This window comes from Kwoniella shivajii, chromosome 4 (genome assembly GCF_035658355.1).
Source record: "Kwoniella shivajii chromosome 4, complete sequence".
In the NCBI taxonomy this organism is placed as follows: Eukaryota; Fungi; Basidiomycota; class Tremellomycetes; order Tremellales; family Cryptococcaceae; genus Kwoniella; species Kwoniella shivajii.
In genome coordinates this window covers 902,670-930,303 of record NC_085911.1, presented here as the reverse complement: position 1 = coordinate 930,303, position 27,634 = coordinate 902,670, and the positions used below count along the sequence as shown (strand labels likewise).

The following is a 27,634-nucleotide window of genomic DNA, read 5'->3' as shown; positions in this document are numbered from 1 at the left end:
TTCAACTGTTTGTATTCCTCATTAATGGTATATAAGAAAAAGGTGTTGTTTATATCTTTGTACAGTAATGCATGTTTTGTATACCGTCATACATGGTTCAAAACAGGAGCACAACTCTGTTCGTCAATTTGTTGTGTCTCGTTGGCTTCTTCCACTATCCATTTGAGAGCTAGACACTAAATGCCGATGTCGTCCGTTAGTCTTCTGGTTGTCCAGCCAAGACAATCATGTTGAAATTGGTATCGCCTTCTGCCCTATCAAAGTATTTCTCTTGAACGACAGTTGCGACATCCTATCGATTGATCTGCCATTTAGTATTGCCATTCAAAGCTATCTCCTGCATGAGAGAGCGGAAGAAGTTTATGCCAAGAATTCAAACATACCTCGAGGAAATTGACGCTTTGACCTCTATCGAACGGACCGTTTCTACCACCATCAAGTTCGACAATCCGTTTTTCACTATATCACGCAATTTGTACGGGCACACAATTTCACTGTTAGTTCAGCTCAATTACTCTATTAACAGTGATTCCTTTGGTGTGGACACTAGACACTATGGCTCGCATAGAAAGGAGTACATGCCGCAGCAAAAAGAAAAGGAAAGGCAGAGAGGGACTTACCCTTTATCATTTACAGCTTCTATAAAAGCGATAAAATGAGTATCGACATCTAGATCTTCTGGAATAGCGGATTGTCCAGATTGAGATGCTGATGTATGTGCCGTTGAGAAGAATTCTGATGTATCGAGGAGTTTGGCTCGATCAAGTGCTGTTTTCCGTCACAAGGATAAGTACAAGTCACATGCCAAACGCCATACGCCAAAAGCCAAAAGGTAAAATTTGAGAATCAATTCTTTAGAATAAGGTGGAAAGGTATACCTCTATGGTAATGGATGATGATGGGGATAAAGGATATTTCCCTTATCAATGAGAAGGAAGACATAGTCAAAGAGATGGTTGAGATAGTGATCTCACACGTCAATAGCTTTTCACAACATATTCCATATTCAGAAAAGGAAAACATAGAAAATAGAAATGATGTTAAGATAATTGATCTTCCTTGCAAGTTACTAGAAAGTAATTACTCACGAGATAAAGGTAAACTTTCCTTTTTGAATTTCATCAATTGAGAATCTGGATTTGAAGCATCTGGACCTGATGATGGTAAATTAAGTAAAGCATGTAAAAGACCTATTGATCCGCATGCATTTGGGATCTATATAAGGGGGGGGGGGTTTCGAGTCAGCATGGGTTAGTGTAAATCTTCCACTGAGACTGGTAAGCACCATTCCATTTCCTTCCCCTCCATTGACAATATGCACCTGCCCCCGTCTCTGCTCTCTACATCTTCCCCTTCCGCTCCATTCTATAGCAACACTACACTCACAGTCTGTTTAATCCACCAAACCCCTTCGCCCTCTTCTTGACCTTTCCATGAACCTTCGCCGTCCTTCTCTTCCCTCTCACGTTCATCATGCAGCTTACCTCTGGAGGGGAAAAGCAGTAAAACAGCTCGATGTGGCTGAGGGATGAATTGTAAAAATTCTTTATCGAGCGAAAACAAATCTTGGAACGTCAACGTCTCAGGTAATCCGAGGGGTTCGGACCATGCGTTGAATACCTACAGCCGTAGTCAGGTGATGCCACATTGTCACAATATGTCGGTCTATCTACAAAAGAGGATAGAGGAAGAGGACAGAAGCCAAAAAAAGAGAGTTGGGTGTTCCCCGTGTGATTCGAACGAAAATAGAAAGATAAAGCGTGAAATGATCGAACAATAAAAGACAGATACTCACATCTGGAGACGCTTCAAGTGGAACCCATTTGGATGTCATTTTGAGTTGACAAAGACGACGAGAGATGCTTGGCTCAACGTTTCTAAAGGTTATTTGACGATAAGTGGAATCAGATTAACTGAATAAAGACAGCTTCTTAATCACCGTGTAGTAACATCAACGACAACAACAACATCGTCATCGCAATTGCGGGGCTCATTCTCAATAAGTCGTCTTTTTTCACCCATCTCCTTCTCAGATTGCGACTGTACTGGAAAGATATCACGCTGCTTCTCGCAGTACCAGCACATGCAATAGGTAGTTGTGCATGCATATATCCTCTTTGTATTCCTGCAACCTTGACAAAGTCCTCACTTTTTACCCAAAATTACATAACTATACTCCCGCCCAGTCAAGATATAGCAAGTTCAGACCTATGTTTAATAACTATTAGGCATGATTACAAAATTAACAAGAATCTGATTATTCAGTTATCATTATAGTACATCGAGACATGAACAGTCTAAAGAATCGTCATGACAACCGACGTATGGTTCATCGGCTTCATCTCCAGTATACCTGAATATGTTTTATAATAATCCGCAATCTCTCAGATTAACTTGAATTATCACATCGCTAAGAACCTTCGTCAATTGATTTCCAACCGAAGATGAAAGGTCAACTCACTTGATAGCGGATATGACAAAAGATAAAGCTCTGGTATCGGTCGCATCCGTATAGTGCTACGAACAATCAACACGTAAGATCAGTAACGTTCATTCGGTTTCACTTATAATGTGTTGAACTTACCGCATAAATAGATTTGGATGGATTCTTATTTAATCCAACGAACCTCTCTAGCAAGTATGCACAAGCAGCATCGTAGTTTGTGCCTCCTCTGAAATCGGGGAAAGTGTTATGCAATGGCGATACAGCTAATTTCGCACGGAACAAATCGATTTTGTTGAGGAACAGTATGATTGATGTCTTGGTGAACCACCTGTAATTGAGGAGAATGTAAGCGATTCAGTGAACCAGAATGAAATGACGAAGATGAATTCAACTCACCTTGAATTGGCTACGGACTCAAATAACGTCATAGCTTCTTGCATACGATTGACACTTTCATCTTCGTACAATTTTTGATCATCTACGAGCGTTTGATAGTAGTCAGCTTTGTAGCACATAGTAGAATTAAGCAGAACAGCTTACATTCTGAAATGGCAATCAGGAAGACCAACGCGGTTACCGAGTCGAAGATGTTTAACCATTTTCTTCTTTCTGATCTTTGACCACCGACATCAAATAACTTGTAAGTCAATTCACCGATTTTGAAGTGAGTCTCGCTGTCGTACGAATCCCGATAGTCAGCTAGGTATCACCGTGGGAAATATTCGACCTACGTGATACCGGTTGTTTTCACTCTTGCTCTCAAGATATCTTGATCCGTCGGCATGTAACTATTTTGACTGATCCTTGAGATAGCATCAAAGTAACTGTCACAGGAACAGTTGTTAGTGATCGTTCCAGTTACTGTTCGGGAATAGGAATACAGAGGTGATGGCAAACTCACTATGGAGCAGAATCGTTCAGTTGCAATTCGTTCCTTCTTATAAAAGCATGTTGAACACCTTGATCTCTCCATAGGCCAGCGACTGCATCCGCTAATTTCGGTGGGAAAACGTCTCCTTCGATTTGTGCGGGTGCACTCATGATCACATCCCAGCGTGATTTATTTGACGGGTCAACGGGTATTTCCATTAATGCTACTCCTTCAAGAAGTACTCTAAGATATATAACATATCAGCCTGTGGCCAATTGGTTCTGAAGATAAAGTTAGAAGGGAGATCTTACTCACCTCATCGATTGAACAGTATTCGAATATACTATTTCTCTGTAACTATCTCTTTCTTCTACGTCGTATGGTCTATTTGATCATTCTCTCAGCATGATCATACATTGTAAAAATGTATAATCAACTCACTTATTATAAATCAATCTCATCTGCTTCAATACCGTCGACTTTCCTGATTCTCCTGCTCCCAATAGAAGCATCTTGATTTCATTTCTGAGGTTTGCTCGATCTCGTTTGAGTTGTTCATCAATCTCGGCATTTCCTATGTACTATCATGTCAGCGAGTGAGACATTGTTGACACCCCGAAAGAGATGTCGGATTGATGGGTGAAGGCAAGGTCAACTCACGAGCTTTGGCAGCCGAGTCTTCTGTGGATTGAGTACAGCCCATCTTCAAGTCTCTTGATTGTAATAGAGGAATAAAAGATGATGGAATTATCTGGATGACAGTAGTGGATTTATTTATAGTATTATGACAACGAATGGGTAAGGAAGAACAGAACAATAAGACTGTGCGATGAAAATGACGAAGAAAGGTGAGTATTAGCTTTTTAGTCTGCTTTTATATTATTAGTCTGAAAGACGATCCCCAAGCTCAAAGTACACCGTATTGTGTACTCGTATACAAAACACAAGACAGATCTATCAGATCAAATTGAATGTTCAGAACCGCTAATCCCGTTTTAGTCGGTATGCGGGAGTGTCAAAAGAGGAAAGAAAGGATAGTATGTACAAGGAGGGATATGAACCGAGTTTGTGTGTGATTAATCCTTTCATAAACCAATCAATCAAGATGATTCGTACTCACGATTGTCAAGATTTCCGATCCGAACCCCGTGTCCTGTCTATCGCAGATGATTCTTTTGACGGCTTTGCGTGTTCAATAAAGATTGACAAAATATAAGGGACGAGGGACGAGGGACGAGGGTTTACAGGTCCAGCAGTAGGATTAAGCAGATAAAGTAAGTCTGAAGAGGAGAAGGGAATCAAGATGATCCGTTGATGTTGGCGTTCAAGGGGATGATATTGATGCGCTTGAGCCTACTGTGGGTGTATTGAATGATTTGTGAGGGATCGGTATCCGAGTGACACCGGGTCTATAGATGAACAGGCTCAGGCTTTCCTTTCCGGTCAAAATACTCTGTTGTCCTCCCCCTGTTCCGTTCTTCTGTAGTCGATATGAAGTTGAAGCGACGATTTCACTAAAGCTTGATCCTGAGATAAGAGGAGAAATTTTCCGCTTTGACTTGATTGAAACGTAGAAGACGGCCAAGAGAAGGTATACCGTGCGAAATTGAAGATGGGATCAATGCGTTCCTTTGCGTTCCAAGTTGAATAGAACGTGTGTAACGACAATGCGAGATAGAATGGTATTTAGGTCCAAGCTATTATAGTGGTATCTACCTATATTGTTTGTGTGAACACTTCTGTGTATATATGTTAATATGTATATTATGCAAAGCATTTAAAGAAGGAATGAAAAGTGTTTGTACTGAAATCCATTATTCCAAAGACAATAAGGAAATTGGGATGGTAGTGTTTCGAATTCAACCCTTCGCCTTCAGTTATGGATCTACACGGAGTAGGTAGTGAAAATCGGAAAGGAGTTAAAATGGATTTAAGCTTTACGAATTTACCATTTTAACCTTTTTCCCCTTGGAATATAACGAGAACAAGTCACAGAGATTGTCCCATCGTGCCGAGGCGACCCTCCTAGTTCTCCTTTCAGATGGGCGTTGTCCTGTTCAAGACGAGAGACAAAGAGGCGACAACGACCGGCCGCTCGCTTTCTATGGTTCATGGGCATTTCAAAGGGGGTTTCTATAATTCTATAATCAGAGGCTGAAACGCAGGGTTTAAGGGTTTTTAACCCACTTTCAAAACAATAAAACAAAGAAAAGAACGAGTATATATATATATAGGCGTGCCTTATAAGCAGCCGGAATTGGGAATTGGCTTGCGCTCGATGATGGGGTTCATCCGTGGGAAAGCTGAGTTTGATGATTGACTGGATCCCCCTCGTTCCTGTTTCTGCCACTTTGTAATGTTCTCACTTTTCATAAAAGGTAAACACGGGCAATATTGATATACTCTGACTGTATCTAGCTAATATATCAAGCAATCATACCAGTATCAAAATGAAGAATGTCGCAACAACGATATGAAGATGGAACACCATCATCACCACCACCACCACCATCCAACGTATCAAGTTTCCCACTCTCATCACCAACATTTTGGACAGAAGCCGCGGCCGTATCGTTACCTTCACCACCCTCGATCAGAATCAAGCGGCAACGAAATGACCATCTCAGTTCACCTCAATCAGATTATACCGTGCTTCCCGAACTTGAGCTACAAGGAGTGAAGGACGAGGACGATGATGAACGTCATAATCTGAAAAAAGGTCGATTCGATTCACCTTCAGAATCAAATTCAACAACACTATCGTATTTACCTAAAAGAAGTGATTTGATAGATTTTAATGATCCACATTCATATTTACAGAATCCTGAATATGCACCGAATAAATTCGGTGATATAGGAGATTACATGAGAAAGAAAGAAATAAAAGTTCAGACACAAAATCGTGATATCGCTTTAGCTGCTGCTATAGGTGAAGGAGGATTACCACAAATATTCAAAGGTCTATCATTTTATATAAATGGTAATACACATCCTCCCATGGAAGAATTGCGTAAACTGATTCTACAAAGAGGTGGTGAAGTAAGACCTGTCTTGAGAAATAAAGGTATGGTCAAATTCATCATAGCTCCAATGTTGACTCAAAGTAAATTCAAACAATTTCAAAATTATAAGGTTGTCACTGAAGGTTGGATCACCACAAGTTGTGAAAAAGGTAAATTGTTAGATTGGACGAATTGGAAGTTACAAATCCTAGGTGGATGGGAACAAAATAGTAGGAAAGGAATGGAAGGTTTCTTCAAAAGTCAACAAAACCCAACTCAACAACGAGAGGAAGAGGGAGAAGAGGACGCAAAGGCAGAAGAAGCGAAAGACGAATTGGGAAAAATTGATGAGATGATAGCTTCAAAGCCTAATGTCCCTCGTCACCAAAACGTTGAAAATGAACCTCGAGCGAAGCTTGAGTCCACTACACCTGCACCTGAAAGACCAGCAAGTCCAATTCGCTTATCCTCAATCACGCAATCCCTTTTAACTCCTTATCGTCCACCAACTATACCTATAAGTCCCCGTAAATCACCTTCTTTAGGCCAAACCTCAAAAGCAGAAGGATCGCCCGCACCTTTACCGGCCAAAATACAGAAACCAGAAGGAGCATGGGAATACTATCATTCTACTGAATCGAACGAAAATGCAGCTAAAGCTCTGAAGAGTGATGAATGGCGAGCTAAAAACACAGCTGAAAGGGGCAATGAAGGTGGTTTTATCGATGGGTATTACCAGAATTCCAGGTTAGTCATCACATTCTCGATGACATTAATTTACATCAAGCTAACGTTTTTTTTACCTAGATTACACCACCTTTCGACATGGAAATCTGAATTGAAAGTATTAGTGGCAGATGCGCAAAAACGATCAGATGAATTGTCATTATCTACTCCTTCAGCAAGTACTATACCTCTTTTCTCTTTGGCCAACTCGACGTTACCTACTTCACGAACAGGTGTCAGCGGTACAGGATCAGGAGAAAAAGTGATATTTCATGTTGATTTCGATTGTTTTTTCGTTTCTTGTGGACTAGCTACACGACCACATTTAAAGGGAAAGCCGACTGTAGTATGTCATTCTCAAGCTGGAAAAGGGGCTAGCTCCACTTCTGAGATTGCAAGTTGTTCATATGAAGCTAGAGCCAAAGGTGTTAAAAATGGTATGTCCCTTGGGAGAGCAAGAACTTTGGTTGGTGATGAGTTGCAAACTATCCCGTAAGTCAATTCTCAACAGTATTCTAAGTGCAGACGCTGATAAGGCTACCAATCGGGAAACCAGGTACGAGTTCGAGACATACAAGAAATACTCTTTAGCGTTCTACACTGTTCTCATGGGATATGCAGACGAGCTTCAAGCTGTTTCCGTTGACGAAGCCCTGATCGACGCTACTAGCGCTGTCAATGCTAGAGCAATGGCACCAGAGGAGGCCTCAGAGGAGCATGAGGATGTTGTCCTTGAAGATGAACAGGAAGAAATGAATGGTCATGATTCGCAAGAGGAAAGTAAAGAGCGGAGAACGAGAACGATCAGAAGGAACCGAGATCCGGCGGTGGAAGTGGCTGAGAAGATACGAGATGAAGTCCGAAAACTCACTGATGGGTGTGAAGGTGAGTAATCAAGTCTTGCATGTACGGCCAGATGACTGTCGCTAATGATGAGTTCGTTTGTTATCGCAGTATCGATCGGTATATCACATAATATCCTCTTGGCTAAACTAGCAACTCGATCAGCTAAACCTGCGGGTGTGGCTCATCTTCTTCCTGGTGATATACCGGATTTCCTTGCGCCATTAGACGTAGAAGGTTTTCCTTCAATTGGATACTCTATCAAATCCAAGATTGAAGAGAAATTTGGTTCTACAACAGTCTCTGGATTACTAGGAGTAAACAAACTATCCTTTCAACGTGTGTTAGGCCCGAAAACAGGTGGGATGTTATTTGATTATTTACGTGGGGTAGATGAGAGGAGATTGGAACCTGACAAAACTAGGAAAAGCGTTAGTGCTGAAATGAATGTAAGTACATGACTTCCTTTATGAACGGGGATTACGCAAAGTTGAGAAATACTGATAGGATGGATGATTTTGGTAGTACGGAATTCGGTTCAAGAATCAAGATCAAGCTGAAATTTGTATCAATGATTTAGCTGCTGAAGTAGCTAAAAGAATGAAAAATGTTAATGTGAAAGGGAAACAGATTACTTTGAAACTAATGAAAAGACATCCTGAAGCTCCCATTGAACCTCCCAAAGTAAGTGGACTCATTCTCAGTCATCATGATAATTGAAAGCCTTTTGTTTTTCGCGGTACGTGCTGATGTCGGTACAGTTCTTAGGTCATGGATGGTGTGAAACGTCCAATCGATCAGCAACACTTTCAGGACCAAGAGGAGGAGGTCCGACTGATGATCCTGAAATATTAGGAAAAGAATGTTTGAGACTTCTCAGAGCCATGAGATTGGATCCAGTCGAGTTAAGAGGTGTAGGAATACAAGTTACGAAACTAGATTCAGAAGAAAAGGATAAAATCAAAGACAGGGAAACTGGCCAAGGTTTATTAAGCTTTCAACCGAAATCGAGACAGAATCAACCCAAGGCTCCCAAAATTGATAAGCCTATCTCGACAATGAAAATCGATAAGCTTGAGTCAGAAAACTCTGATTCGTCAAAGAGAGTTTCAGTATCACCGATTCAGTTGGAGATATCAGATCAGATAGAAATTGTCCACGATGTGGAAATGAGTCGATCACCTTCAGTCGAGGAACCACTTATAAATGGAAAATCACCTTCTCCCGAACCTCAACCTGTAGCGGGACCTTCTCGTTTACCAGTTACAATCAAACAGGATGATGAAGATAAAGGTATTGATCCATCTTTCCTAGCCGCTCTGCCGGCTTCTTTACAAGAAGAAGTGAAACGTGATTACTACGCTCAATCACGCTCTCGTTCTTCCAGAGCTGCATCTGAACGAGCTCACCCCGTCGAACCGATCGTAGAAAGTAGTCAAAGAGCAACAACAGTTTCACCCATGAAAAAACAAAAACATTCTGCAGCTCACATAACAAGACAACTGAGACCAAAAGTCAAAACTCATTTGAAAGCAAATCAGTTAGCTGAACAACCATTATTTAACGCTTGGTCAAAAGCTCAACAACAACAATCTCCCCAAGAGATCGTTGATCTGACAGGATCAGACCCGATACCCCCACTCCATCAAGATGGGGAAGAAGGTGATATCGATGGATATAGAACATCTGATTTGAGAGAATTAGGCTTGGATATAGAAGTATTTCAAGCGCTCCCTGCCGAAATGAGGAAAGAGGTTTTTGAAGAAGAACAAAGAAAAGCAGGTAGAAGAAAAATCTTACTTCGACCAGGAACAGGTAATTTCTCTAGAGGTCCGGAATCAATCTCAAGAGGTAGATCAATATCACATTCTATATCACCATCAAAACAAAGAATTGGACCTGGATCAATTTCGTCTCACAACGGAACTGGAACGAAAGGGAAAGAATCGATGATGCCTTGTATCAAAATCAGTAAATCTTCTAAACCAGCTTTATTCAAAGCGACCGAACTTGAAGATATCCTAAAAGTGATCGAACAGTGGATTGAATCTAGGAATGGTAATGGTCCAGCTAAGAAAGATTCTGTCAAAGTGAAAAATTGGTTATTGAAATCTATTCAACTCGCGAGTGGTCTGAAAGGAATAGAAACCGTGGTTGAAGTGCTAAAATTCATGCAAATTGTCTTGAGAGAGAAATGGCCCTTACAGGAGTCTTTCTCTGCGCCTAGAGCTGGACGAGAGGGGATCGAAGGGAGAAATGCCGGAGACTCAGGACGACAAAGACAAGGAAAAGATGGAGATGGAGACGGTGAAGGTGAAGGTGAAGTTGAAGGTGACGAAGAAGAGAACAGAGCAGGAAAAGAATGGTGGGAAACTTGGAAAGAATATAAAGATGAAATTCAATTACAAGCGAGAAAATCTCTAGGTGCGGAATTGAAAATATAATAATTTGGCATTGGCATTGAATTTCTATCAATTATCTTTTCAACCACTTTTGTACTGGTACTGAATTTGATCTGGAACTGTTGTATGTTTCTGCTTATTCTGTATCGCATCGCACCGTATAAGGCCTTACTTGTTGTATGTATCAACAATATGTATTCATGGAATGGTAATTGACATTTAGATGGGATGTGTAAACCACAAGTATTGCAAAAATGAAGAAATCATTCGCGTTCGCGTATTTTTCCGGAATTGCGGACGGAGCGCGATGATATGATTTCAGCTGTCTGGTCAATGATTTATTTATGCACACTAATTTTCTTTTTGCTTACAGGTGATATACACCAATGAAATTACTCGATAATATGACTTTCCACACACGACTATAGATGGTAATGAACGCGTTGTAAACCAGCATAGGAGATGGAGACTTCTTCACTCGATAACTCTGATCCACATCCTCTTTTTTCTTCTTCTTCAGCTAAACCTCTACCTCTCCCACTGTCTGATAGATCGATGGTTCGGGCTCGACCTGAAATCCGAATTGGTCGAGCATGGCCATTAGCTCTTCTCGGTCTATTCGAGCTGGTCTACACTATCCATTTCCTGGTACAAGCGCACCTACCGACTCGTCTAATCCTTCTTTCCTTGATTCGAATATCAGCGTTGGGATTCATCAGTCTGAGTAAATCATGGAGATTCAAAGGTTCTTATATCGCCATCTTGATGGGAATCACCATTGGAAATACCATTTGGGAATTGTGTAGTTCCATCTTATTAAGTTCTGACAATGAGAATCAAAATGAAAATGGGAATGAGAATCAGAATGGTGAAGGAGGAGAAATGAATGGGAATAAAAAGTATTTGATTATTGTAAGTTGACATATTCAGCACTTGTTCTCCTCGCTCTGCAAGCCAAATCACAGAGCGTAGGTGTCAAGAGTGTCGACACACTTGAGCTCGTATGAGTATAGGTACATAGCCATTAATATGTGATTGGAATAAGACTACAGTAGTAGCTAATACTCTTTTCTCGTTCGCAATGAAATAGACAAGTATGTTATCGATCATAGAATATGTGCGTAGTTTTCTACTTCTACTTTCACATTCTACCTCTCAATATCCTTTCAATCCACTTCTACCCATCTTCTCAACGTATAGCACTTCAATCTAAATCCCACACTCTATAGTTGACCCATATACTTCTCATTCGAATATCCCCCTCAACTTCTCAGTCAACTAGTACGAAAATACCTTTACCCCATACCCTAACACCTTCTTCGACGAAGAGGAGGTCTGTGCCTCATACCCGGACGCCATCTTCTTTCTCAAGAAGGAACACTCGTAACCCTGTACATACCCCCAGATCAGTCTCAGTTCGATTCAAAGATCCTCAAAGGGTATCTTCAAGAGATACCACAAGGTCATTTCGTCCATCTGGACAAATATCGGATTTCATTTTGCCAGATGATAATGACAATAACAATAACAGTATCAAGGTCAAGAGGGATCAAAGTTCCATTGGAGACGTGTTCACTTCTTCGGCTGAAGTGGGTGCGTCCAATGATATACATAGGAGAAGTATCGATCATCTGTGGAATGATGAAGAGGATCATATCAACGGAAGAGGATATGCTATTGACGACTACGAGGATGACGATGATGATTATTATGACGAGGAGGATGTTGATCACGGTAACTACGAGGAGGATCTAGATAATATCAATCAATTCGAACGCAGTCATGCTTTCGATACACATCATCCAATTAATCGGTATTTTCAGTCACCTTCTTATGACTCGATACCTCGTCCTCGTATCGAAGGATTCCAAATGGACGATATAGAAGTGGAAGACGAAGACGACGAAAATGACGAAAATGAAGAAGACGTCGAAAACGATGAGGACGATGACAATGACGATGACAATGACGATGACGATGACGATGACAATGACGACTCGTCTTCGATATCCTCATCATCAATTATAGATCTTCCACCACCATTATCACCTTCAATCATCCCTTTACCTATACCACTAGCAAGATCGACAAGCTTGAATATCTTACCTTTACATAGAGGAATATCTCATTTGACTAGTTCGCCCATTGTTGAACCACTAGTGAGAAGATCTAGGAGTGCTAGGTTCTTGAGTAAAAGCTGGGCAAGTTCGTCAAGCTGGTTAAACCAAGAGGAGAACCGTCAAGAGGAAGAAAATGTATCAATCGAAGAAGACGGTTATGGTACCTTTGTATAATCATAATCTCCTTCGACCATTTCAAGGACGTCTTATTGTATCGAGATGTATTTTATTGTATTAAACTATATTTACAGAAGACTATGTATGATTTGTTGAAGGTTTTGTAACCTTTTGTTGACGATAAATGTACCTACCTATTCAAGCTGAACATGCCATATCTATCAATTGCTTCTCAAATTGCTTTCTTTGATAGACGATGTAACATATCTTCACTACCTACTTGAGTACCAACAAGTAAGATCGCGAATGTCCAAATGAAACAAACAGTTTACAGCTACAGCTTGGATACAAAACGAATACTAAGAACAGCAAGTATCAATTTATAACTCTGATAACTCTTACGCCTTCCCAATCCCTCTTGAAAACCTCATAACCTTTTTCGAAATTGACTATTCCTTTCAAGCTTTCCATACTTCCACTACTGTATTTTGTAGGCGAGATGAATTCCGGTAAATGTGGTTTGAATATCGCCATACAAGGTTCCTCCATCACGTCTCTATAATCCATTCCTGTTGTGTCGACTTCAGGTTCACCCGTTCCGGTAGGATGTAAATATTCGAATTGAACAAACTTTGATTCTTTCCTTCTTGATCCAAACGCCGCTCGTAACGTCTTGATTCCTGATGGTCTAGAAATAAGTTGTGGTTGTGATGAAAAATTGGTATCAGGTTTGACAGTTGTCACCAGTCTACGAGGGAGAAAAATCGGTCAGAAATGTCTTTGATATCACTTGAAAGTATGGATGATTACTCACTTTCCGCCATCTTTTAGCATTCTCTTAGCAGCGTCATAGACTCTCAATCCACCAACAGTGTCAAATACATAATCCCAAGCATTTTCTTCCATGTTGAGCATTACAGCGGCTGGACTACCCATCAATACGCCTTTAGCACCATTGTTCAAGCAAGCCCTATGATTTTCATGTGATTCATCTCCACCAGGTATGACAGCAGTTATATTCACACCTGCTCTTGACATTTCTTGGCAGACCAAAGCGGCTATACCGGTATGCGCGTTCATGATTATCGCTCTTGAGTGACGAGTCAGATGAGTGCGTACAGCTCGGGCTGCTGATATACCTTGTAAGGGTAAGAGAGATAGTTGTTCTAATGAGAGTTGAGTGGGGTAGGGTGCTCTGGACACTCGACGACGATCAACTATAATGTATTCTGACAATGCTCCACTCTAAATACGAACACGACTATCAGCTCTTTATAATTCTGATACTTCGAATGAGAAGGGATCTTACCTTTCGTAGATCGAAAATACCAATAACCAAGTCACCTCGTACAACTTCTTTCTCTTGAGCACCAACGGACAAAGCTCTTCCCACGAAACTTCTACCAGGAACATATTTGCCTACATCCCCTCTTCCTTTTTCATCTAGCGCTTGAACGTCTAACTGATCAATTGCAACAGCGTAGACCTGGACGAGAAGTTGAGAATCGCCGACTTTGGTAGGCGGTTTAAGATGAGAGCTGAAGTCGACTAAAGAAGGAAGTTGATCACGTAAATGTGCTGGAGTGGATGAGTGTCTCGAGAAAGTAGTGGATAAAACTATCGAAGCCATAGTAGCATGAGGCATACCGAGAATACGAGTGTCAACGCCACTTGACGCTTTTGCGGGGTTAATAGGTCGATATGCTCCAGATGGAAGGATGAGGTTACTGATGTTTAGAAAGGTGCGATCAGCTCTACCGTCGCATCTTTATATCCCTACTATACTCACGTATAACCACCAACGCTTTCTGGAGCTCTACCGTTGGATTCCATCAATACACCATCGCCGTAACTACTTCCTTCCCATTTTCTATCCTTTTCTCTGTCCTGATCCAAATTCCTGAATCCCATCACTGATTTACTTCTCCTAGCTGGAAGCTCAGGTAAACCATCCTCTTCCTCATCTCGTCCATGACTGATTTCACTCTTGGCTCTGAAGATGCTAGATCTTCTTGAAGGATTACCAGAATTCCAATCTTGCACAGAAGTTCGTCGACTTTTACCGCTTTCCGAAGGTGTGGGGCGATATAGTCTATCGGAATCTTCATTTGTCATTTCCGGTAAGATCGTCAGGAGATCTGGATTCAGGAAAGAAGGCGGATTAAAAGTTCGTGGTGTGGTAGAATTGGACATGACTGATAAAGGACGATCCATCATGGGTGAAGTGGGTCTTGAGTAATCCATCATGGGAGACATAGGTCGAGAAAAGTTCGTATGCGATCCGGCTCGAGATGGTGGTCTCGCTAAAGATGGAGAAGTCACACTATGGCTTATACTGGATGGTCCGACTCGAGCAGTAGGGAATACTAGACTGCCCGGCCTGGGGGGTTGAGGCTGATTAATCGATTCCCTATTCCACTGATGAGAGCTCTCGTTTTCTTCTCTATCATCAGAGATAACACTGCCTTGACTTGCTTCACTGGTGTAATCCTTTGTCACGTAAGATCGACTAGGCATTTCCATACCATCGGAATTATGTGAATATTCACTAGGTGAGGAATCTTTACTCGGTATTTGTAGTCCGCTTCCGTATTCATGCCCATTCCCATTCCCATCTCCATATCCATAGCCATAATGACCATTTTGACTACCTTTTGTACTTGATCCTCCTAATCTTGTACCTTCTGTGATCCTATCGAAAGTTGGATTTTGGGAAGATGACGGTAAGGGGGTGAACTTTGATTGTCTAGGAGGAGGTTGGAAGTTTGCCCATCCATCTCCAGAGACAGGCATGAACATCACAGGTGAAGTAGGTCTTGATTTTGATGAGGAATTAGCTGCTGCCCATCCACCTTTCCCATATCCACTTATACTACCTCTGAGACTGCCTTCAGGTTGATATGAAACTTCCGAAGCAGGTATTGATGGTCGTCTCATGGTTGGGAACTCGTCCGAAGGATTTCGAGATACACTTCTAGAAGTCGAATGCCTTGAAGGGGGTCTATATCCGTCTACTGAAACAGGGCCAGCGGATCGGCCTGTAACTGAGGACGGACGAGACCATGTCGTACTTGCCGGTCGAGAATCGCTTGGGCGACGTGAACTCCTTCCCGCACGTTCATACACTCCCTCTCCATCATCGTCCGAGCCAGCTTGACCAGAAGCGCTTTCGGCATCATCATCAGCCCTAGGAGTTGCTGATTCCGAACCAGCTTTGAAATTGATCTCCTGAGGGATCTCGATTCTTGGCGAAGGACGATGAACGTATGGTCTATCGGGATGTAAGGAAGAGCTATTGGAAGAAGAAGGCTCAGAATGGAAAGGCGAATGAGCAGGATCTGGTATGGGAGCAGGCGTCGGAGGTAAGAAGTTGAAAGAAGGAGGAGCGACGGGGGGAACAATGACTTTGGGAGTTATCACGATGTCTGACACGATTTGTTCTGGAAGCTGTAAATCAGTAAGGGACGTCCTGGGAGTGTAAAATACATCTTCATCGTCGTCGGAATCTGCTCCTATTGATGTACGCGTTACCTTCTGTGGTTGTGGTATAGCCGGTGTTGATCTGATCGCCGTGTTGACTGTCTGTACGTGCTGAGAAGATGAACTCGGACTCGACATCTCGGAGCTGGGAGGGGTCGGGAGTGCTAGAGCCGAAGCTTGATACCCTAAGCGAGGCGGTTTCTTTACTATGTTATTCTCGGTTGAGCGATGATGAGTAGGAATGACAGGTGATAAAGGTGGAATAGGGGAAGAAGGTGCTGAAGAAGTCTCACTATGACGTGAATGTAATGGGGGTGGCATGGGTAATGATAACGTTGTTGAAGTAGGAGAGGAGATTGTTGAGGCATTTTCTTGATTGTCTATAGTAGTGGTGACTATTGATTTGGGTTTCTTTTTCTTTTTAATCGTTCCATTTCTAGTTGTTGTCGATATCCCATTTTCATCCTCTGCTACGGTTGACGCTTTCTCTTTCTTTCTTCTAATTGTTCCACTTCCACTTGCTGTACCTATAGCTGAACTAGATGATTTCTTCGGAGGAGTTTGTATTATTTGTCCATCTCTTAAAGTGATATTACTTACCACTCTTCTTGCAGGTTTTGGGAATCTACTATTCAATGAATGTGAATTTACGTTTGACCCATTTTCGTATGAATCACTTAGGACTGAGGAAGAAGCGATTGAACTTGGACCTCTACCATTCCTGTTTCTACTAGGTCCAGCATGTCGATATTCGTCTTCATCAAATCTTGAAGAAGAAGTGGTATAATATTGTGATTCATGGGATTCTTGTTCTGCCCATGGAGATGAATGATATGGATCAGCATACGATCTTGTCGGTTTCTTCAGAACAGCTTGCAAAAACGTTGGTTTAGGCATACTAAAATGGGTATTATATTGTTTCTATTGCGTTATACTCTGTCGAAAGAGCGGATGTTAGGAAAGGGATGTAGTATGGATGGATGTTTTTTTTTTTTTTCCGGTAAGTTGGTCAAGAGGGTTTGTTTACGAGTTTCTTTTCTTTTCCCCACTATTGATGTTTTTGATGTTTGGGACTGAGATGCTAAGCAATTCCTGATGCGCAATCGATCGTCGTTCCCGAAGAATGTGCTGAATAGTAATTATAGCCGATTAAAAGAGTGAATTCATGATAGAGAAAAGGATGAATGCAATGTTTGAAACTAGTTGATCATCAGAAAGAGAATCAACAGACGAAGGAGAGGAAAATAAAAGGAATGTCTCAACGACTGAAAATAAATGATATATGTTTTCGCAAAAACAACGTAATGCCCCATTCTAACATCCTTATATTTTGGCGTGAGACCGTTCATTCACCGTACTTGATCATTCCAAGCCATTCAATCATTCTTACCTGATCGAATCAACCTTCTCACTTGGGACTGTCATCACTTGAAAAGTAGAACGACCATGATATAGAAGACATACATGTACAAATGCTTATGCTTACTCCTCCTTATCATTTCTCCATTGTCGCTTCCCCTTGTCCTTCTCCGTCCCCTATCCTTTCCTCTTCGTCTTCCCATGTGACTTCCGAAATCCTCTACAGAGGCTCATTACCTCTACCCAGAAATCAGTCCTTCATTAGGAGATTGAATTTGAAGACACTCGTCGTACTTCGCAAGAAGCAATTGAAAGAAGATGATCCTCTATTGAAATGGACAAGGAAAAGGGGCATACAGGTCAAATGGGTCAAAGCGGATGAAATGAGTGAAGAGAAATTAGGTATGGGTAAAAATGAAGTTTCAGAGGTATTAAAGGTGAGTACTTCTAGTTCAACTGTAATCTTGATGGTCAGTCCCAGGATTATGGTAATTGGTAAAAGGGTGATAGACAAAGTTATGCTATAAGAGCTTTTTATGTACGAAGTCAATGTTCAGTCAAATCACAGCTGATATACTGTTGTTTCTCCACCAACTCGCTACAGATCATACTGGATCCCAAATCATATCCATTATACATTGCAGATATAGATGGGATATCACATACAACCTTGATAGTGTCTTGTTTGAGGAAATTACAAGGATGGAATATGGATTGTATAGTGAATGAGATTTGTCGGTGAGGTTTTTTTTCTTCGACAGATGTCTTGTCTTCAGTCGCTTGTCATATACTGAGTGATTGATTGTTCGCTGACTGTTTCAAAATCAATCCAACATATAGGTTTGAACCGGAATATGAAGATTTACCATTAATGCCTTTCGTTCAAAGTTATCTTTCTCAACAATCTAGTACTTCCACAGCCGGTACTTCCTCTTCCTCTTCTTCTTCACAGAACGATACTGCATTCATGTTACCTCAACCACCTTATCCATCTTGGATATGGCCATCTCAACCTCAATCTCAATCATCCCTGACATCAGCTACTATCTCTTCACAACCTAACGTGCAGAATCCTGGTGCAAATATGAAATTACGTGATAGATCAACATCAACAGCAGCTTCAAATTCAACGTTATCAAATCCTTCCAATGCAAACACGAGTACCAATTCAAGCTCATCAAACATATCTTCATCAAATAACAATTCGGCATTACTTCCTTTCCCACATCCATTGATTATAAGGAAACATCCTACTATGAAATTAACTTTTCCTGTATTACCACTACCTACACCACCTATACCTTCTAATTCACCTCTTTTATCTCCTAGTGGATTAACAAGAGTCAGTTCTAGAAGAGCCGTAGCTACTGGAGTTGGGAGTGATAAATCTGCTTTGATTTCACCTTTACCTTTGCCGACTACAGCAATCCCTTCCATCCCTACTTTTGGCGAAGATGGCATCTTAGGTCAAGCTTTTGGCGCTCTACATAATGGCTTAACTGGGATGGCAAATATCTTAGCTGGAACAAATTCAAATCCCACAAATCCAACGACGAATACAAATACAACTCCACTGACGAGCACAAATCCAACCACCAATGCGAACACGAACGTCAATGATCCAGCAGAAGAACAAAGTAATAAATTAGGTAGAACAGCATCTCCGTCAGGGCTTTTACCTGATACAGTCTCACAACCTCACTCACAAACACTGCCTTCTTTCCAGCAAAATCAATCACAGCAACAACAACAAGGACTAAATCCATCAACGCATTCATCACCTTTGAAATTATCGCGAGAAGCTACAATCTCTTCATCCGATCAATATATTTCGGAAAGTAACGATTCTGCTGCTGGAACAGAAGAAGACGTGAATTCTTATGTTGGCGAATACGAAGATGACGATGATGTGTATTATGAAGACGAAGATGATGATGATGATGATGATGATGATGAAGACGACGATGACGAAGATGAAGATGACGAGGACGAAAGTAACGAACCGACTTCACAGTATATCTCCGCTTTGGATTTGGCTGGTTTTGGATGATCGTTTGGCATTTCACCAACTTAGTCAAATCTGCGTAAAAATATAATCGGTTGTATGGCATTTATATACATATGTTTCTGCATTACTTGTGACTATAATCAAACCTCTCTCGCCAATGCCCCATCAGAACTGCAACAAACGAGACAAGATAAGATCTAATCTTTTGAGATAGCCGCGAGCTCGTACATGTAGGATCCGAGCAATTTGGTACCCTGCACGGTCCGATATTAGCTTCATTCCTGCTCGAAACCAAGACATCAAACTCACGTTAATGTAGTTGCTAGTATCAATTTTCTCGTTGGTTGAGTGTGCACCTGGAGAAAAGTCAGCTTCCTGCAAGCCAACGCTTTGCCAAACTCACCATCATCACCTCTTCCTACAGGGAGAAGAAGCACATTCAGACCGAGAATATCGGCAAAGTCAAGAGTGACGGGAATGGATCCTACAATTCATGTGTAAGTCATGGTCGATTATACTGCGCACAACATCACATACCTCCTTCTCGAGTGTAGTCAGGTGTTTGACCGTAAACAGCTTCGGTAGCTTTGTGAGCAGCTCGGTAGGAATAGTGCTGTGTCAGACATATCAGCTAAGCTTAGACTCGATGGAAAACGCGCGAGCTCACGTTGGGGTCAGCCTACGCATCACATTGATCAGCTAGTATCCCTTGGATAGGAAAAACGTTTGCTTACGAGCCAAGGTTCACCACCATGAGTTAAATAGACATCTAAGGTATTCTTTGAACCAAGTTTGGCGAATTCTTCCTTGATAAACTTGACAACATGCTCGGTGACACCGGCAACAGTGAGGTTAGGTACAAGACGGATTGAGAATTTACCTAACACCAGGCATTAGATGGTTCTCGTGGCGAGGACAGAGATGTACAACATACCCTTCACACCGCAAGGGATGACGGTTTTTGAACCAGGAGCGGCTATCCCATTGATCAGCTGATCTGTATCATTCTGTATACGAGGTACTTACAGAAAGCACCCTCGATACCGTGTAAGGACAAACTTGGGTTTCCTATGATCATTGTCAGCTATAAGCCGCGGGTGCATTCAAATGCTGAGCTCACGCATTCGTCCCATAAGCTGGAATCTTTGTCGTCAGCATGTAGGTAGTATTTATTCTGAATCGACACTTACAGTCTTTACAGTATCATTTGACAGAGTGACATCTCCACCAACGGCATTGTGTATATCCTCCATCTGGAAGTGAATAGCCTCGAATTTGGCCTTTTCATCATCAGTTAAAGGAGCGATCATCTCCTTGATACCGGGAATGAGGATTTCTCCAGCAGGAGTGACGAGTTTGGACACTGATCAGATCTGTTATGAGCTTCAATAGCCGACGTCTGAAGAGTAATTTGAAGGGAAGCTTACTCAACGAGATAAGATCGGTCATAGGTTCATGAACGGTACCACCGAATACACCAGAGTGCAGATCTCTATCAGGACCATTAATCTTGATTTCGTAATAGTTGATACCTCTCAATCCGTAAGTAAGACAAGGAGTTTTAGTGTCAAGCCAGTAATTGTCTGCGCAGAAAACATGACACATCAGCTTGTAGCCCGACACAGTTTGCGACCCGACAAAGCTCACCTGAGATACACATGCAATCCACTCCAGAAAAGAATTTATCTTTTTCACTTTCGATGAATTTATCAAGGTTCACTGATCCATTCTCCTCCATACCTTCGAAACACATTTTCAGATTGACCTATATCAGCGGTTGAAATTTAGTATAGGTAGCCTCCATGTTTGTCTTTCTTTGATACCCACTGGAAGTTCAATACCGAGGTTTTTGTGAGCTTCAAGGACATTCAACCATCCAAGTACGGGACCCTTGTCATCTGTTGATCCTCTACCATAGAGCTTGCCTGAACCTTTGGGATCAGGGGTAAGTTCGAAAGGTGGGTAAAGCCATCCATCTTCCTTCAAAGCAGGTTGGACATCGTAATGACCGTACACCAGCAGAGTTTTCTGAATGAGATCGCGCAATCAGCTAGCCATATAGTATAACAGAATGACATGAAAGGATGTATGTAGCTCCGATGCATTGATGCTGTAGTGAATCGAGGTGGTACTTACTTTCTTGGGGTCATTGCCCACCTGACCGATAACGACAGGAGGAAGGTCGACTTCTTTACCTTCAAGCTTGTGGGTACCGATGGCTCTCTTCTCAACTGTGGCGCCAAGGGCAGTAAGTTGTTCTACGAGGTAAGTTCCCATCTCTTCGACATCTTTGACGTATCTAGAAAAGGATTGAATAACGGTGTGTTCAGCAATATGCAACTAATAGTGATAGAGGTTGCGACTTACGCCAAGTTTCCAGACACACTATTGGGGTTCGATGATCAGCAAAAGACGAGCTCAAGCCTTGATACGACCCATTCTGTGAGATGACTTACGAAGCGATAGATACTGCCTTTGCTAATCGCTTGATGTAATCTTCTTGGTGATCATCTACGTACTTGAGGAATTGGGGGTTGGCTGCCATCTTGGATCGTAATTAGATTGTTTCTGTTTGAACGGAAAAAGGTGCGAATATCAATATTCAAGGGGGGACTACTGCGATGTTTATAGCAGTCCAAGATGGGAAGAATGAGGATCAGATATATAAATTACCCATCTGCCCATATGATTCTTGAACACAGACGATAGTAGAGGAAGTGGCACCATGCGAGTACCCGGCGGATTGGTAAAGGAGGGAAAGGCGGAGGTAGCCGATGAACAACGACTACTGGGGGACAAAGGAACCACGTGACAAGTTCCTTTGACCGGAACAAACCTCCACTTTCAGTGTCCATCGAATTGGATTGCATTCAATTGAAATTTACATTTATTTCACTCTTTCTCTTCAATCTTCTTCTTCTTTACCTTTCAGCCTTCTGATCCTCTTCTGCATGGATAGAAGAGATCGTAGAATATCTAGGAGCTATAAGCCAAATCTGAAATCACCACGATCTCTTTCGATCACTCCATGGTAAATATCCGAGTGGAAAACGATGACCGTCCATCCCTCCCTACCTTTAGTACCTCCTCTCACAAAGTGGAGAGGACATACAGTCATATTCTCCCTTCCAAAACAGGTAAATGTGGAGAATCTGATCATGAAGAGCCCCTCCGATGTTCCTGTTCCAACTGCAGTGAACGAGAAAGGTAAACAGAAAGAAGCAGTGATCAAGACGCCAGAGCGCGTTAAGCAGGAGGTACGTGATCATGTATGCCCTGTGTCCCCATCTTCTTTGGGTGCAATGACCCGATTTCTATCACTCATTCATCCATTAGTAGATTTTAACTCAGCACTGACATGCTCAAATTAGCCCAGCTACACTAAGAAAGGCTCAACGGTTTTACTCCTTGGCGAACACCCATTTCAACGCTTGGAATTGTCTTCTTCCGAAGGTGACTCGAGCGATAACACTTTCAGCAACTCTCTATCCCCGATCAAAAGACAACACCATTATCGATCCAAATCAGTATCTCCTACTCCAGCCCCCAGGTCTTACTTACCGTCCTCTTCCCGATCAGATAGAATTCTCACGCCTTCACCAGACATTAGCGAGCCAATCGACTGGCAAGATTTCTCTGACCCGTATGGAGGTATTGACGAATACGGCGTGGTCGACGATCGTAGCTCTTTGTCTGGAAACTCCTGGACAGACGATATAAGTGACGGCGCTGCTGCTATAATAACCCCAAAAGGTTTGCCGGCTTTTCCAAGTCCTCAGATCGACGTTCAAGATTTAGTGAGTAAACGGTACCTGCAGCTCATCCTGACACCGTTTACAGGCCGCACTGTTGAACCAACCGGCTACCGTGTTACTACCCACTCCACCTTCCACACCTGCTGCCGTAAGAAGACGTGTCAGTAAATCACCTGTATTGTCGGCGATCCCCTCGGTGTCCACACCTAGCTCTCCTTTCGATTCTAATACGCCCTTGCCTCGATCCCCTTCAAGTCTCAGTGCTCCCGGTAGACTGTTTGATCTAGGTTCGAACATCCACGAAATCAATTGGGCAAACTCCACAGACAGTACCCCTGATATAGACCACCCCGAAGATGAAGAGACAGATCTCAACGTAATCAACTGTAGTGCTTGTGGAATCAGAGTGAATTTTGTCCAAGCAAAGAGAATGCTACCTTGCGGGGTAAGCTGCCCATTTCGCTATACTGTTGATTGAAGCTGATTTTGTTTTCCTGAATAGGACGTTACCTGTTCGGCTTGCTTTTCATCTACAATCTCTGCTGTATCGAAGGTCAAAGGTCATTCTCAGTGTGTTACATGCACCAAGAAGGTCATAACCTTTGAGACGCTCAAGGAAGTTCCGACATCCGACGCTTTTGAAGGACCTCCATCGTCCGGGCAGTTCGATAGATATCCAATTGCTACGGCCACTTCTGGTAATGAATCGGTGGTAATGAGAATCGATAACATCGCCTGGGTGAGCTGGTTTGCTGGGTAACGCAGAACTTACAGCTGAATTCACGCAGGATCTAACCCCCAACATCGTAGAAAGCTTTCTGCCAGCGGACACATTGGCTGAAGATTTGGCACAAGCCATCCACATTCCTCTTGACAGGTTTGACGGTAGGACCAAGGACTATATGGTAAGCTTCTCCACGTTAGTTACACTTAATTGATCAGCTTTTGATAGTATATCGAAGTGGCTTCACTCGAGGCTTCAAGGTTGATTCTACAAACCCGCCAGAACACATATATGCCTGGCGGACCACTTACTGGTGGTCGTAAACGTCCCGTGACGATTACTCATGTATCGCATGCAGAACTTGTCTCAGAGGTGAGCTGCTTGGCTGTTCATTAAGGTGGGAGTGTTAATACAGAGAATCTCAGCTACGTCCTCAATCATCACAAGAGCTGCATTCTCTCCTCAATCTGTGTCATCTAGCTTTGGCACCACCTACGCATGCATCAAGATTCCTCAAAGCGCGACATGGCCCTTTCTACTCCCTTATGTCTACCATGAGCAAACTGACTGGAAAAGGCAGTCCAGCATACTGGGACTTATTTCGTGAGTGTCCGACTCCTTCTGTTCAGATGTGAGACCTGATTGTATTTCGTTGAAATAGATATTGCATCCGGTTAGATAATCTACCCTTTACTGATGTGAACAAATACTGATCTTGCTCTACTGAATTATCTTTTACTCACTATTTCGACAATATACTTACCGTGCTATAAACCGAAATCGTTGCTGGCGATCTATCAAAAGGGGCGATATCAATGCTCGCGCAAACCATCAATCGCAAAACTTATCAACCCCCTTCTGGCGATCCAACCATGCCTTTCTCTGGTCCTGGTCCAGCCGATGAAGAAGATCAAGTGGTACTTGACAAATTACTGTCGATGTTTCAAAGGTGTTTCGGCATCACTCCCGCTTTGAGCTGAATCATTACTGACCCATATCGATCGAAGATTATGGCAATTCAGGAAGAAGAAGCAGAAGAAGAAGAATAGTCACAATGTCTCGTTCAACGGTGGGATACAATACTGTCTATATGATTGTGTGATATATGTTTTTATGATTTTGTGAAAGTAGGAGCACGATTTCTGTTCAAACGAGATCAGTCCTATGTTGTAGCTTGTAATTGTAGAGCCAAACTGAATAACTGACTCCTCCTCGAACCTCCCCTCTCACCCCGTTTTGTCATTGTCATTATCAATATTCATTCATACTGTATTACAGTCATTATCATCTCGTATCTCGTATTATTCATTATATCGTGTCATGTATCCGTTCATCCATATATCGCAAACGTTGAAGCATCGCACCAATCATCATCCGTAAACTTTCCGATGGCAAAGGGTGCTATTCCTGTTGCTTCAATAGATAGCTCAATCTCCTTCGATCTCGATCCTTGACTATCCTTGGGCCTGTATAGATATCATAGACGATACCTTCTATTCCCCATCTCCAAATCTGATCATAACGTCTTGTGAATCAGCTGTGAAGGTGATATACTAGTAATGGAAAAGTGAACTTACGAGATATCTCCTCAGTTCCTTATCTGTAAATAATACCAAATAGAGATCAAAGACCCTTAGCTATACTCAGTTCGATTCTATTGATGATCTCACCTAAAGGTCTAACTTTCCTCCATTCTTCTTCTTCTCCTACTACCGCATCTACTCCTTCATCATCATCCGATAACCAGTTCTTCAATTCTTCTACACCACCATTCCATTTATAACCATCATCGATCATTTTCGATTTCGCTCTTTCACCCTTTCGTAACCATTCACTTTCTTTTTCAGGGGCTCCTCTACCTTTTAATAAATGACTGTATATCCTAAAACTATCCGAAGCGTATTTACCTGCTCCATGGAATATCTCCACGTCCATCTCTGTGTCCGATTTTGCTTTTCCCTTTCCCTTTCCTTTTGTACCTCCCATCTTTACCGAGGGAGAGGAAGAGGTCTCCGATGGGATGGGGAGTTCAATAGGCGTTCTGAGGTTTGGTATGGGAGGTAAGTCGGTAGTGATCAATGGAGATAAATTGTTTTTGAAAAGTGAAGAAGGATCATCGTATAGTGGCCAAGACCAATCAAGATATTGATTTGAGAATCTTACGAGGGAAGAAGCTCTTTGATTGTATAATCCAAGTGGATAAAGGAGTATTGAAAGATCAGGTATGGATGCTGTGGATTGTGGTTCAAGAACATAAACAATTAGCTTGTAATCACAACGTAGATGGATGTTTATAATGTGAGAACATCAACTCCTCCAATCTCGTCGTATCATATGGGAATGTCGTTCTTCTCCCTTTTGCCCCCCTTTGGCTTTCATTGTACTATAAAGTCATGGATAACTGTTCGGTCTGAATGAAATTCGACGAAGCATAAAATCGTAGAATTACTCACCTTCAGCTAAAGCTTTTGGAGTAGGATACCTTTCCAAAAGAATCTCAAGTATCGGTATTGCTGCTCTACCAGATGTTTTATTCAAGAGTGAAGTAGCTATAAGTAATTTCCAAGGATTATACCGCAGTTTCTCTATGTCATAAAGAGGAGGAATGTCAGTCTCGGTGAATCATCCAGCACATTCTTCCTTCCTCACAACTAACAAGGGAGAACAAGGGAATGAATGAACGGTACAGGTAACATGGACACACCTTGTATGAGATGTATTTTACCTATACTTTCCCTAACTCCATTTTCTGAAACAACATTCACTTCTTCTTTACGTTCTTCCCCAAGATTTGCCCCGCTTGTATTGTTTTTATCTTTGCCTTTCCTACTCCCCTTTTTCGCTTTTGACTTGATCTCTTCGCCTTTCTCTTTCTTCTTCTTCTTCTTTGCCCCAGGACCACTCTTCTGCTGCACCTCTTTGTTGTTCTTCGCTACTTTGCTAGGTGTAGTGAGGGGTATCTCAACTACAACATCCTTCTTGATCCTTTTATTCCTTTTAGGTAAACTATCGGGTGTCAAGGGATTTACGACCTCATCATGATTGACAATATCTTCCAGACCTCTTTTATTTTGCTTTCCATCCCAGCTCGTCCTCTTCGATGTGGAGATATTTAGTGTACTTGGTGGAGTGAGTAATCTCACTCCCACTTGATCCTCAGCTTTCCGGCTGGAGATTACTTGGATGGGAGACGTTTGACTTCTAGTTTTCATCTTGTTATTGGTGTTGTGATTCGGATCAAATCTCGATTGTTTTGGGAAATAAGGTGACCTGATCAAATCCTTCTCTTTGTTTTCTTCCACTTCTTGATTTGTTTCTTGTACTTCTCGTTTGCCTTCTTGCACTGCTTGTTTTCTTTGTTGACCTATCTCTGATTGATCTTTTGAGATTGAGGCCGAGGTGGTGGTTGATGCACACGAAGATTCTAATTCCGATTCTGATACAAGGGAACTGCTCGACCTACGACTAGCAGTTGAGCTTAGAGTTGAGTTTGAAGTCGCACTTATTCCATACCTTGCACTTAGACTACTTTCACCGCATTGTTGATACCTGCTCCATTCATATTCGAACTGGCTTAGAAGCTGTAGTGCTCGTATCATGTTACAGTGATAACAAGCATCATGTCAACTTCATCATCGCGAGTAAGTTATGAAATCAAACTATCGTATATTGATTTTTCACCAACGCTCAACGACGATCGAATGGATTTGATCGATGATCTCATTTCAGCGCATATTCAATTCCGACGGAACATGATCCCTTCCTCCGCGTCGCAATATTT

The 27,634-nt window shown here is 42.0% G+C and overlaps 9 protein-coding genes across 9 annotated transcripts; 4 read left to right on the top strand and 5 right to left on the bottom strand.

Moving 5' to 3' along the window:
• Positions 1 to 196: 196 nt before the first annotated feature.
• IL334_003323 (uncharacterized protein) lies at positions 197 to 1,834 on the bottom strand (the record flags this gene model as incomplete). The annotated part of the gene is made up of 6 exons (XM_062935057.1): positions 197 to 292; positions 384 to 459; positions 621 to 768; positions 1,089 to 1,215; positions 1,387 to 1,620; positions 1,796 to 1,834. The coding sequence occupies 6 exons, from the start codon at positions 1,832 to 1,834 to the stop codon at positions 197 to 199; spliced, it is 720 nt and encodes a 239-aa protein (XP_062791108.1).
• Positions 1,835 to 2,364: 530 nt separating this feature from the next.
• IL334_003322 (uncharacterized protein) lies at positions 2,365 to 4,020 on the bottom strand (the record flags this gene model as incomplete). Its single annotated transcript, XM_062935056.1, has 10 exons — positions 2,365 to 2,410; positions 2,462 to 2,517; positions 2,585 to 2,774; positions 2,843 to 2,924; positions 2,987 to 3,120; positions 3,178 to 3,270; positions 3,348 to 3,560; positions 3,633 to 3,701; positions 3,759 to 3,891; positions 3,978 to 4,020. 10 exons carry the CDS (start codon positions 4,018 to 4,020, stop codon positions 2,365 to 2,367), a joined length of 1,059 nt encoding a protein of 352 aa, XP_062791107.1.
• A 1,754-nt stretch (positions 4,021 to 5,774) lies between these two features.
• On the top strand, positions 5,775 to 10,332 carry IL334_003321 (uncharacterized protein; the record flags this gene model as incomplete). Its single annotated transcript, XM_062935055.1, has 6 exons — positions 5,775 to 7,066; positions 7,127 to 7,537; positions 7,602 to 7,930; positions 8,000 to 8,337; positions 8,414 to 8,572; positions 8,650 to 10,332. 6 exons carry the CDS (start codon positions 5,775 to 5,777, stop codon positions 10,330 to 10,332), a joined length of 4,212 nt encoding a protein of 1,403 aa, XP_062791106.1.
• A 420-nt stretch (positions 10,333 to 10,752) lies between these two features.
• On the top strand, positions 10,753 to 12,584 carry IL334_003320 (uncharacterized protein; the record flags this gene model as incomplete). The annotated part of the gene is made up of 3 exons (XM_062935054.1): positions 10,753 to 11,202; positions 11,381 to 11,407; positions 11,520 to 12,584. The coding sequence occupies 3 exons, from the start codon at positions 10,753 to 10,755 to the stop codon at positions 12,582 to 12,584; spliced, it is 1,542 nt and encodes a 513-aa protein (XP_062791105.1).
• A 318-nt stretch (positions 12,585 to 12,902) lies between these two features.
• Positions 12,903 to 16,904, bottom strand: IL334_003319 (uncharacterized protein; the record flags this gene model as incomplete). The annotated part of the gene is made up of 4 exons (XM_062935053.1): positions 12,903 to 13,275; positions 13,342 to 13,772; positions 13,837 to 14,254; positions 14,317 to 16,904. 4 exons carry the CDS (start codon positions 16,902 to 16,904, stop codon positions 12,903 to 12,905), a joined length of 3,810 nt encoding a protein of 1,269 aa, XP_062791104.1.
• A 581-nt stretch (positions 16,905 to 17,485) lies between these two features.
• On the top strand, positions 17,486 to 19,416 carry IL334_003318 (uncharacterized protein; the record flags this gene model as incomplete). Its single annotated transcript, XM_062935052.1, has 3 exons — positions 17,486 to 17,803; positions 17,971 to 18,104; positions 18,207 to 19,416. 3 exons carry the CDS (start codon positions 17,486 to 17,488, stop codon positions 19,414 to 19,416), a joined length of 1,662 nt encoding a protein of 553 aa, XP_062791103.1.
• A 155-nt stretch (positions 19,417 to 19,571) lies between these two features.
• On the bottom strand, positions 19,572 to 21,919 carry IL334_003317 (uncharacterized protein; the record flags this gene model as incomplete). Its single annotated transcript, XM_062935051.1, has 16 exons — positions 19,572 to 19,628; positions 19,684 to 19,730; positions 19,778 to 19,858; positions 19,912 to 19,987; positions 20,042 to 20,053; positions 20,109 to 20,254; positions 20,309 to 20,350; positions 20,401 to 20,442; positions 20,495 to 20,510; positions 20,565 to 20,737; positions 20,802 to 20,957; positions 21,022 to 21,139; positions 21,202 to 21,402; positions 21,511 to 21,673; positions 21,742 to 21,759; positions 21,831 to 21,919. 16 exons carry the CDS (start codon positions 21,917 to 21,919, stop codon positions 19,572 to 19,574), a joined length of 1,437 nt encoding a protein of 478 aa, XP_062791102.1.
• A 508-nt stretch (positions 21,920 to 22,427) lies between these two features.
• Positions 22,428 to 24,833, top strand: IL334_003316 (uncharacterized protein; the record flags this gene model as incomplete). The annotated part of the gene is made up of 8 exons (XM_062935050.1): positions 22,428 to 22,631; positions 22,746 to 23,171; positions 23,215 to 23,574; positions 23,632 to 23,868; positions 23,918 to 24,034; positions 24,082 to 24,225; positions 24,279 to 24,456; positions 24,658 to 24,833. The coding sequence occupies 8 exons, from the start codon at positions 22,428 to 22,430 to the stop codon at positions 24,831 to 24,833; spliced, it is 1,842 nt and encodes a 613-aa protein (XP_062791101.1).
• A 421-nt stretch (positions 24,834 to 25,254) lies between these two features.
• IL334_003315 (uncharacterized protein) lies at positions 25,255 to 27,452 on the bottom strand (the record flags this gene model as incomplete). Its single annotated transcript, XM_062935049.1, has 5 exons — positions 25,255 to 25,365; positions 25,431 to 25,453; positions 25,524 to 26,084; positions 26,307 to 26,438; positions 26,558 to 27,452. The coding sequence occupies 5 exons, from the start codon at positions 27,450 to 27,452 to the stop codon at positions 25,255 to 25,257; spliced, it is 1,722 nt and encodes a 573-aa protein (XP_062791100.1).
• Between the last annotated feature and the right edge of the window lie 182 nt (positions 27,453 to 27,634).